Source organism: Staurois parvus, unplaced genomic scaffold (assembly GCF_062004578.1).
Source record: "Staurois parvus isolate SC_StPar_1 unplaced genomic scaffold, SC_StPar_1.0 ptg000298l, whole genome shotgun sequence".
Classification (NCBI taxonomy): domain Eukaryota; kingdom Metazoa; phylum Chordata; class Amphibia; order Anura; family Ranidae; genus Staurois; species Staurois parvus.
The window spans coordinates 941726-953735 of record NW_028318094.1 but is presented as its reverse complement, the minus strand read 5'-3'; the positions used below and the strand labels follow the sequence as shown (position 1 = coordinate 953735).

General features: G+C 42.9%; 1 protein-coding gene across 2 annotated transcripts in view; it reads right to left on the bottom strand.

The window, feature by feature from the left end:
* LOC149457992 (cationic amino acid transporter 2-like) overlaps window positions 1-11154 on the bottom strand; it is a 54098-nt gene extending 42944 nt beyond the window's left edge. Inside the window, exons 1-2 of one of the 2 annotated variants that reach the window (XM_089682792.1) lie at window positions 10971-11154; window positions 141-516 (exon numbers count right to left, since the gene is read on the bottom strand). In XM_089682792.1, coding sequence (XP_089538918.1) covers window positions 141-516 — 376 coding nt within the window. In that variant the 5' untranslated portion in view covers window positions 10971-11154. The remainder of the gene's footprint in view (window positions 1-140; window positions 517-10970) is intronic. The other variant, XM_089682791.1, reaches the window with a different exon arrangement.
* Window positions 11155-12010: the final 856 nt, after the last annotated feature.

Genomic DNA, 12010 nt, shown 5'->3' with positions numbered 1-12010 from the left:
GCTCAGTTCACACTTGTGTGACTCCAAAGTCACATGATTTCCTGTGCTTTTACCTGCAATTTTTCAAGATGGTGACAGGGTATCATTAAAATTAAATTAGAGATTATAAAAAGGCTCTAGTAGAAAAAAAGAAATCTTGCCTATAACATAGGAAAGTATGAGGTTCCACCCAGTAATGAAGGCCCAAAGCTCTCCAACTGTCACGTAGCTGTATAGGTAGGCAGATCCTGTGAGCGGAACACGAGCTCCAAACTCCGCATAGCATAGTCCTGCAAGCACAGAAGCCAAGGCTGCAATCAGGAAAGACAGGATGATACTGGGCCCTGAGTCCACTTTGGCCACTTCTCCTGCTAGGACGTACACACCAGCCCCTAGAGTACTCCCCACACCCAGAGCCACCAAATCCACAGAAGACAGACAGCGGCACAGCCCAGAGCCTTCTGCTGCTTCTGACGTCACTCTCTTGGTTCTTGTTAGACTTTGGTAAAATGTGTGTAGAGCATCAAACGGCGGCATCTAAAAACAGAATAGGAAAAATAGGTCAGCAAAAGCTATTCAAAAACATAAACAAAGCTAATAAAAATGTTTCTAAAAATGAACATTTTTGTTCCTTGGAAGGTGCAAGAGTTAGAACCCCTTCCAGGTTTTCATTGCTGTCCATGTCCCTGAAATGGAGAGTCATTGGCATGTGTTCTGGTGACTTGTCATTGGAACCAGAACAGTTGGGTAAATATTCCAATGAGAACACACACACACACACACACACACACACACATACACACACACACACACACACACGGGTGTATTTACCACAAGGCAAACAAGGCATTTGCCTAGGGTGGCATTTTTCAGGGGGGGGGGGGGCAGCACTGTCCCTTGGAAGAAGGGACAAAAGAAGGGACACACGCGGCATGGGGACCTGGTGGGTTCCGAAAGAGGCTGTGGATTTCATGACTGTGGATGCACAGCCTGACTCTCGTTCCTGGGGATGTCTGGAGCTGTGAAGGTTAGTGTCTTTCTCTCTCTCGCCATGGGGGATGGTGGCTGGTGTATGGAGGGCAGTGGTAGTAGAAGGCTCGGGTGGAGGGCAGGGGTATTCTGTCAATATCAGGCTCTTTCTGGGGGGGCGCCAATTTTTGTGTTGCCTAGGGCAGCACAAAACCTAAATACACCACTGCACACACACCCGCACTACTGTGCAAACATTTTAGGCAGGTGTGAAAAATTAAATTGTAAATTAAGAATGCTTTCAGAAATAGAAGTGCTAATAGTTTATTTCTATTAAATCAACAAAATGGAAAGTAAACGAATGTGACCACCATTTGCCTTCAAGCCAGCATCAATTCTTCTAGGTACACTTGCACACAGTTTTTGAAGGAACTCGACAGGCAGGTTGTTCCAAACATCTTGGAGAAGTAACCACAGATCTGCTGCAGATGTAGGCTGCCTCAGATCCTTCTGTCTCTTCACATAATCCCAGACAGACTCCATGATGTTCAGATCAGGACTTTGTGGGAGCCAAACCATCACTTCCAGGATTCCTTGTTCTATAGTTGAAGGTAGTTCTGAATTTCATTGGCTGTATGTTTGGGGTTGTTGTCCTGCTGCAGAATAAAGTTGGGGCCAATCACACGCCTCCCTGATGGTATGATATGATAGATACGCTTTGAGGACACCATTATTCCTGACCAAATCTCCATTTGTAGAAATGCAGCCCCACACTTGCAAGGATGCTTCACTGTTGCCTGTAGTCATTCATTATTGTACCGCTCTCCAGCCTTTCAGCAAACAAATGGCCACCTGCTACACCAAATATTTCAAATTTTGACTAATCAGTCTAGAGCACCTGCTGCAATTTTTCTGCACCCCAGTTAATATGTTTTTATACTGTAAATAGTTGAGTCTCTTAGCCTTGTTTCCATGTTGGAGTTATGGCTTTTTGGCACAAATTCTTCCATGAAGATCACTTCTGGCCAGACTTCTCTAGACAGTAGATGGGTGTTGGTGCTTGTTTCTGCACGTTCTGTGCTGATGACACTACTGGACATCTTCCAGTGACGAAGGGAAGTAAGCATGTTGTATCTTTCATCTACTGCATTAAGTTTCATATACATCCTTGGCCAACCACTGCGTTTATGGGTTCAACATTGTCCATTACGTTGTGCTCCTTCAAAAGAGCTTTAACAGCAAATCTTGAAGTTTCAGTCTGCTTTGAATACATAGCAACCGCACTGCCCTCTACGATAACACTCATGTGCAATGCACTGAAAACATATCTACTGAATTATAATAATCTGATTTTGATGGATCAGTAATAGTAAGCGACAAAGAGATCAGGAAATCCCCAAAACTGATATATCTTACCTTGAGTCTATTGCAGCCAGTCATGAACACAGAGGAAGTGCCAGTATAAATGTATGTAATGGTCTGCCAAGGTCATAAAAGTCATAAATGTATTTGTAAATTAATTCTGAAATCCCTTGTAGCCCCCCCCCCCCTTAATCTTAACCAACTAATATCTGTTCACTTAACCCCTATTATAACAGTCTAGCCAGAAACGGATAAATAGGGTTAAATGAAGCATTACCTTCCGACTCTCCTAAAGCCTGGCAGTAGTAGGTATGTACAGTAACATATTTTCTTGCTTGTCTGCTGACTTCTGTGGAGTTTTGGACAGTTCCTTAAATTTAAACTGCATGGTACAAAGGGTTAACCAGCCAGCCCAGCAGAATACTGAAGAACTATTCAAACCTCGCCATTTATTTCTCAAATCTCATAATCTCCTTTCTATGGGAATGTGATGCAGGTCTCGCCTCCGCCTCTTATAAGCAGCCATGGTCAGCAAATTGTTAGAAACGGACCTCTTTGTTGATACTGTTTGTGAGAGGGAAGAACGTTTTCTTTGAAAGAAAAATAGTTACAGCAACGGCAATTAAAGACATTGGCAGCATCCATCTAATTCTATGTTTATATCAACTATAAAAGCCATTGACTGCAAATCTCAAAACTCATATCTCAGAAGTCAAGTCTACCTGAAAATGATATTTTATTCAAAGTAGAGCTGTATACACAATTTAAATATATATGGGCACATGGGTTTGGTAATTCTATACAGCCTTTTTGAGATTCACTCACAGGCAGGTCCCTGACCTCACTTGACTCCACTACATTTCAAATAATACAGCTTGGTCATGTATGGACAAGAGGGTGCAGGGACAAGTATGACTTTAAAGAAAGAGTTGACAATCACATATAATTTCAACTGGCACTACTAATCAACTGGTTTCCTTGAATATTATATGTAGTTGTGGGAGGGGCCTACACATTCTGCACATGGGGGTACCTTTCCTATGTGTATGCTCTCGTCAATGCCTGGGACTAAGCGGGGCATTCATGGGACATCAACATTATAGCAGTACCCTGACTTAGAGACAAGTCAAACCCTGTGTGCAGTAGTTGAACATACAGAGTCTCTGGGAAACATGCTGTCTTGTGTTACTACACACCCTGTCCATGAGTGCTTGCTCTTAGGGGGGACAATGCTGAGCCATGCCCTCTCCACCCATCCATCGTATCTCTGTCACCTCTCTCCCAGTGACAGAATGACGTCCCGCTGTGCACATAACACGGACCTCATGTGTGCACGCACATTTAACTCCTTCCATGCTCCCGTAATATGCAGCTGGACACATGGGGGTTTATTTACTAAAGCTGGAGAGTTCAAAATCAGACTCCCTTCTGCATAGAAACCAATCAGCTTCTAACCTCAGCTTGTTCAATGAAGCTTTGGCAATGAAACCTGGAAGCTGATTGGTTTCTATGCAGAAGTTAGTCTGATTTTGCACTCTCCAGCTTTAGTAAATAAACCCCATGAAGTCTCCGTACCTTGGATTCGGTCCCAAACACTTTTGGGGAAATCAGCCACTAGGGATGGAGCCAGAACATCATTCCTCTCACTGCTGGAGGACCTGTCACCCATGCAAGGTATCACGCTGCTGTTCACTTCCCACCAGTTCTTGGTTTCCCATGGTAACTGCTCTCTTTCTCCAATTCTTCTGCCAAGTTAACGCTCTGTAGTGGCCTTACTCCCATACCCCATGTGTATTATACCAGCCCTGTTCTTTCAATGTGCCAGGAACCACCATGCACCCCTTGGAACAAGAACAGTTAATGAATTTTACAAAAGTGTAGGAGACATCACAGTTTAAATGCAACACAGTCCTCCTAACTAACTATGCTTGTGGCTGCCCAGGCATACCTGTAAGTGCCCATTCACATATATGCGAATTGGAGGTGGTTTGAACCGCATCCAATCCACATGACATGTGAAATACCATTGCTTCCTATGGTGCCTATTCACATATGGCAACTGCACGGCCAGTGCAGATTTAGTACAGATTCAGTGTGGTTTTAAAAAGAGTTATGTCCAATTTCTGAGCAGTGGCTTCAGGTTCAGGTGCAGATTACGGGCTATTGACTTCTATGGGAACTGTTCCTAAACCGCATAAGTGTGAACTGGATAAGATCCTGAGCTAATCCTGATGTAAACCTGTGAACAGCTTCTGTATCAATTAGCTGTGAAACCTGAGCGTCATTCTTCCCCGCACATGTGTGAATCAGCTCTAAAGGTGAGTGTCCATGCTTGGCAAAGTCCATACTTGAAATATTCCCTAAGGGTGGTAGATGAAGGTGACTTCAGGTTACATCTTTTCCTGCGCTGAGATCTGTCTGCTTCCCGTCTAGTCCCGTCAAAAAGCCCCTCTCACCTCCTCTCAAGCCCGTCCTTCCTCCTATTTATACATATAGTTGGAAGGAAGGCAAGACCAAAAAGAAAGTCTGGGAAACCAGTAGCCCAAAGTTTAACTCTTCCCTAACCTGGGCAGACCAAACTTACTAGCTATACCACATGCCTACATGCCTACATTTGTTTTGGTCATATGATAACTTTGATTTACCTACTTTTTTGACTGAATGACTTTAATTGCAATTTGGATATTGAATTGTCTGAAATATTACAGAGGCTACAGTGCCACATATGACCACCAGATGACATCGTAGAGCCTTTATTCTGTAATTTCACCTATTTCTATTCAATCTTTGAATGAAGTGAAGAGTACATGACTAGTATGTATTGCTTATCTCGGGGGAAATTCCACAAAACTACCACTAAATTTCTGTGCCTAACATTTCTGGATCCACAAATGCCAATAGCAGGGCATGGAAGTTCTGGTAATTCTATTAAAGTAGAACTAAAGGCAACATTTTTTCTTTTTTCATTTTGGATAGAGAAGGAAGGGAGGGTTACAACCCCTGTCGTGTTTTGTGAGGACATTCTTGATGCTCACTAGGGTAACAGAACTAGAAACCCCATTGGATCTGAGCAGAAGTTGTCCTCCCCCCCTCCCTCCAGGTCCCAGAAGACTGCGGGACCATTCTCAAAGCACAGTGTGACTTACGCATTCGCAGTGGAAGCTAAAAGCCGCACAGCCGGCTGCCCACAGTTAGGATGCCGGCGTCAGGAACCCGGAAGCTAGTGAAGAACTAGTCCGGGTGAGGACGGCGTTGGATCTTGGGACAGGAGGGTGTCCATTTATTAAAAGCCAGCAGCTATAAGATTTGTAGCTGCTGACTTTTGACTTTACAGTTAAAATCTCAAAACATGGGAACAATATGTGAGCAGGATAATAAAAGCTCTGGGGCAATACAGCAAGATTGCGTCCAACAGAGAGAGGTTTAAAGTATATGTAAACCCTCACCTTGTATGTAAAACCATCCATACAGTTTAAAATAGAAATAAAAGGTAAAACATATGTGTATACTGTAGATATAAAAAAAAATATTATAAACAACTTTTTTTCTACTTTTTTAAAGTGATCACATACCCTTTGTTCTCAGCTGAAAGGAACTGGTGGAGGAGAAACAGCAGGACACTGATCATCCCAGTAAAAGGCTGTGTAGGTGGGACATGTCTTCTCAAGTCTGTTCATTGAATTAGCTCCCAACACATGCCTAGTGTGGTCAGGTTTTAATAGGAAAGCAGAGGGACTGGCAGGAACTCCAAAACAATCATTCCCTTTCTTTCAATTCCTACAAAGGATGTCACACTAAACATTTTCCAACATGTTGAAAAGTGGTTGCTGATTTGCCTATTATGGGTAACAAGGTTTGACAATACTTACAAGTATTCTGCATCACTTAAAAAGTCACTTTGCAGCCATGCATCCTAAAGAAAACCTTAATAATATATGTAGACTGCCATTGCTGACCCCTTATTTGAACATACTAACTGCCTGGCAGCCATGTTAGTCTACTGGCACCAGTACCTGAAGCCAAAAGTATACCGTGTTTTCAATATGGGCAGATTTTGAGTTAAAGCTCTGGTTTTTAAAGTGACCTTTCACACTGCTCCAGTAAAAGCACATATGTGTTTTTGATGTGTTTTTGGCGTGTTGTTGATGTGTTTTTGGTGCATTTTCTGGTTGCCTGATTCCAATCTTGCACATTTGAAAAACAGATACGTGACTCAAAAAGCCCAGCAAAAACACAGTTGCAGTGTGTTTGCCATTTATTTCAATGGGGAGCTGCATTTTGGCCACCCTGCTATTTTAACTGGCAATTGTGTGGTCATGCAACGCTGTATACAAATTACATTTATATAATTTTTTTTCACGCAAATAAACCTTTCTTTTGGTGGTATTTGATCACCACTGGGTTTTTTATTTTTTATTATATAAAAGAAAAAAGACTGAAATTTTTTTTAAAAATATATATTTTTTGTTATAAAACATATCTAATAAAAAAAAAATTTCTTCATAGATCTAGGACAAAATGTATTCTGCTACATGTCACTGGTAAAGAAAAAATAAGTGTATGTTATTTAATCTGTAGAAAAGTTATAGCATTCATGAACTTTGGAATATATTTGAAAATTCATTAATCCTGATGTACTGACGGCTGATCTCATTTCTTGAGGCCCTTAAAATGCCAGGACAATACAAATACCCCCCAAATGACTCCTTTTTGGAAATTAGACAGTCTGAGATATTTAGTAAGAGGCATGGCAAGTTTTTTGAAGTTGTAACTTTGTTGTCACAATTTTTTCAAAATGAAGAAATGAAATAAAATTTGTTTTTATTTCACATTTTCTTTTACATACCGTCACCAGCACAGAACAGCGTCATGATCTGACAGATGTGGCAGTGATTAGGGACACTGACTGGGGACAGCATGTTGAAAAAAGACTATTATTATTATTATTATTATTATACAGTATTTATAAAGCGCCAATAGTTCGCTCAGCGCTGTACATTACAAAGGAGGGCAGGACATGTGACAGAACAATACCAATACAATGCAAAACATGAAGGGATCGAGGGCCCTGCTCTTTTAAGCTTACAATCTAGGAGGGAGGGGATGGTGGCACAGGAGGAGATAGCTGTGGGGGATGGAGTGGTAGGAAGAGTGGAGGAGGTCGGCAAGTTAGCAGGGGGTGGGGTAGGCTTCCCTGAAGAGATGGGTTTTCAGGGTGCGCCTAAAGGAGAGGAGAGTAGGTGATAATCTGATGGGTTGGGGCAGGGAGTTCCAGAGGATGGGTGACACCCTGGAGAAGTCCTGGAGGCGGGCATGGGAGGAGGAGACCAGGGAACTAGAGAGAAGGAGGTCTTGTGAGGAGCGGAGTGTGCGTGCTGGGCGGTACTTGGATATTAGGTCAGTGATGTAGTTCGGGGCAGTATGGTGGACAGCTTTGTACGTCAGCGTTAGGATTTTGAATTTGATCCGTTGTGCAATCGGAAGCCAGTGGAGGGATTGGCAGAGGGGGGTGGTGGAAACGGAGCGGTTGGAAAGGTGAATGAGTCTGGCAGCCGTATTCAGGATGGACTGAAGCGGGGATAGCCAGCGGCGAGGCAGGCCAGTGAGGAGGGAGTTGCAGTAGTCGAGTTGTGATATGATGAGGGAGTGGATGAGCTGTTTAGTGGTTTCTGGAGTTAGGAACGTGCGGATTTTGGCGATGTTGCGGAGGTGGAGTCTGCACGAGTTTGTTAAAGAGTGGACTTGGGGCTGGAAGGATAGGTTGGAGTCCAAAATGACACCAAGTACTCTGGCCTGCGGGGCGGGTTTGATGGTGGCGTTGTTGGACATGATGGAGAAGTCAATGACTAAAAAAACATTGTTTTTATTCAATATTTAAATTTTTTTTTTTACTATTTTTAAAAAAATACTTTCATCAGAGTAGTTCAATGTTACCATAGTAACATTGTACTACTCTGAGGGGGTGATCAGGGATTTTTTACTTTTTATTTTTTTACACCTTAATTTCTGGTACAGTGAATATCATGAATAAACTGTCATGAATGGACATTTGTAAATGGTTTAAAGTGTTATTAAACCCAGCATTCACTCTATCTGGTCTCCCAGAGTACACAGAACATGGAAATTAAATTATTCTTGTAAATATAAACTGCTAAATACCTTTTCCCATCAGCAGTTAGAGCAGTCTTGTGACTTCGATCAGTGTTCAGCAGAGCACTGGTTAAAGCTTTTCTTTTCTTTCTGCTCTAGGAGGATGCAGAACCCCTGACCTCTGTCTGGACAGTCCTGATTGGCCCTGTGCTGATCACATGCACTCTCCCAAGAAAAAAAAAACTCTCTAGCAGTACACACCAAACTGAGCATGTGCGGAGTGTCTCCACACAATATATGTCTTATCAGGAGATAAGAGGGGGACACTGGAAGAAAGGGAGGATCGGAGAAGTCAGGATTAAACAGCATTTTTACACAATGTAGAGGATTAACCCCCTTAGGTTCCACAGTAAGTATAACAAGCATGCTTTACTGCATAAACAGACTGATTTTACTGTTGTGGGTTTAGTAACATTTTAAGCTCATGACAGCTGTGAATACTAGTGATCTGTGATTGACTTCAGCTAATCACATGGTACAGGGTGCTGTGGCCCAGGTACAATGTGATAGCTGTGGGCTAATCACAGCTCACTAGTAAAGGAAGCAAAGCGGTTATGAATCATATTGTTTCATAACAGCTTTGTTGACATTGACATAGTGATCACATGATCACCAGGTGATAGACACATATGTTGCTTTGCCTGTATGTGCTATACACCTGCAGTAAATGTACTATGGGCGGTCAGAAAGTGGTTAAACAGGCACCAAAAATGCAGCATACAGGACTTTTAAAAACACACTGTACCTGCAGTGCATTGGTGTGAAGAGTTCCAAAGGGATTTAAGGTCATACATATTCACACCAGATGCAGTGTTGGGTGGCTATTCCAGCAGTCCCACTTCCAACAGTCCCATTGCATGGACAAGGAAAAATGCCTTGTCTCCTGTGTCCAGTTCACACCACTGTGTTGAGTTGGTATGCGGGCATTGTGCGCTGACCCTCTGTCTGGACAGTGCTTATTGGCCCTGTGCTGATCACATGCACCTTCTAAAAAAAAAAAAAACTCTCTAGCAATACACACCAAACAGAGCATGTGCAGAGCTACTCCTAGAGCTCTGTACTGTCAGCAGACGGATTGGGGAGGAGCAGAGAAGACAGGATCAAACAGCCTTTTTACACAGTGCAGAGGATTAACCCCTTAGGTTCCACAGTGAGTATAACAAGCATGCTTTACTGCATAAAAGACTGAACAGACTGTACAAAAAAGGTAAAAAAGATCTTTTCTGAAACTGAGCAAAAACAGTTATGGTCCCTGCATAGTTTGTTAGCTAGATAGTGTCTATAACATTTAAGACAGGATTTCTCACTTTGGGATTTCCTTTTGTTGCCTGTTGCATATACAGCACATTAAATGAATATAAATCCCTCGAGTCAGACACAGAGAGCAACAAATACCCAACAGGGTTACTCTACTCTATCCAAGATTAAAATAAACGGATTTGGTTTTACATATACAGCACAACCTGTATTTTACAGCAATGACCCAGAACAAGCATGGAGCATAATTATACAAAGTCTGTGACTCAGAATGTATCAGCCAGGAAAATAGCATTTTGTTAAAGTAGGTTAACCACTTGAATGATGGCTACAGTGCAATTGTCCAGTTCTGGGAGGGCATCATATGATGTCCTCCCAGAACATACCCCCTCCCCTGCGCCCCCAGCGGCGCACACCAGGCGCTGTCTGTGATCGCTGTGTCCTACGGACACATGTTAAGGTAAAAGGCCAATCACAGCGGCCTTTTACTACGTCATCAGCTGTGTCCAATGACACAGCTGATCACAAAGTAAATACAGTTGCCGGCTATAGACAGCACTTTCCTCACGCTGTCACAGGGTGAGGAAAGTAATGCCGATAACCGGCAAGTGTCACAGAGGAGATCTGCACTGATATTCAGGGCATTGATTATCAGTGCTGCCCCAAAAGTGCCCAGCAGTGGCGCCCATGAGTGACACCCATCAGTGCCCAGCAGTGCCACCCATCAATGCCTGCCCAGCTGTGCCACCCATCAGTGCCTCTTAGTGCTGCCCAGCAGTGCCACCTATCTGTGCCCATCATTGCCACCTATCAATTCCCACCAGTGCTGCCTCATCAGTGCCCATCAGTGCAGCCTCATCAACACACATCAGTGAAGGTGAAAATTTACCTCTTTGCAAAATTTTATAATAGAAAAACTTTTTTTTAAAATTTTTTGCTCTTTTTTTTTGTTTACAGTACAAAAAATAAAACACCCAGCAGTGATTAAATTCCACCAAAAGAAAGCTCTATTTGTATGAAAAAATGTATAAAAATGTCATACGGGTACAGTGTTGCATGACTTGTCATCGCAACAGCACTGAAAGCTGAAAATTGGCCTGGGCAGGAAGGGGGTAGAAGTGCCCAGTAGGCAGGTGGTTAACCATGGCAACAACATATTTCAGACAGTAAAGGTTTCCTGTGGATAACTGTCACAGAATGGCAAAGGTAACAAAAAGTACAAACTAGAGGAGCTGTAAAAAAATAAGACCTACTGTATGTGTTCAGTCCTGATGAGAGGATCATAGAGAACCTGGACACGGCATATGATGAGTGGTCCTCGATATTGGCATAGTAGAGTCGTAGTCCTTCAGATCTCTGAATCTCCCACCTCTCGTTCGCCTCCATCGGTCGGTTCCACAAGGAGGTGGCTCTGCAAAGATTTTTTTCCCACACAGCTTTCCAAATTCTACACAAGGAACAGAGGGAGAGAATGTGCTGCAAGGAGAGGACAGGGTCATAATTAACATTTGGAAAGGACCCATTCTGGCAAGACGCTTCTTTCACATCTTTCCTACACATTTGTAATCAAAGCACTTCCATTCAGATTGTAAGGCTGGCCATACACAAACGGATAGCAGATGGGTTAGTTGCTACTTTTTTACTTGGATGCAAGGCCAGTTATAAACGGTCCTTCCCACAATAGTCAAACAATCGTTCGAGCGCCTTTTCTAAAAACGAACACGGTTGTGAGAGCCAGCGATATAGCCATTATGTAATGACCAATTTTCGAACAATAAATCCTTCAATTAACATATATGAATCAATTTTTCATTTGTTTTGTCACATATGGAAGATTTCCCCTCTATTACTTTTCTGGAGATAACCCAAAATGTGGGATTTTCTTTAACTTTCACTTTCAATGATAACGGTAAACAGGACAAATAGAGAAGGTGAATCTCCCTAAGGAATGCAAAGACAGCAATAAAAACTGAAAGATGTTCTCCGCCCGAATCACACACCTACTGAGCGACATATCAGACAGGATGTCACTCCACTTCCTTAAACTGAACCTCTCCAAAACCGAGTTTCTTGTCTTCCCCCCAGCCCGGACACCACCCCCCATTGACTTCTCCATCACATCCAACAACGCTACCATCAAACCCGCCCTGCAGGCCAGAGTACTGGGTGTCATTCTGGACTCCAACCTATCCTTCCAGCCCCAAGTCCAATCTTTAACAAACTCGTGCAGACTCCACCTCCGCAACATCCCCAAAATCCGCACGTTCCTAACCCCAGAAACCACTAAACAGCT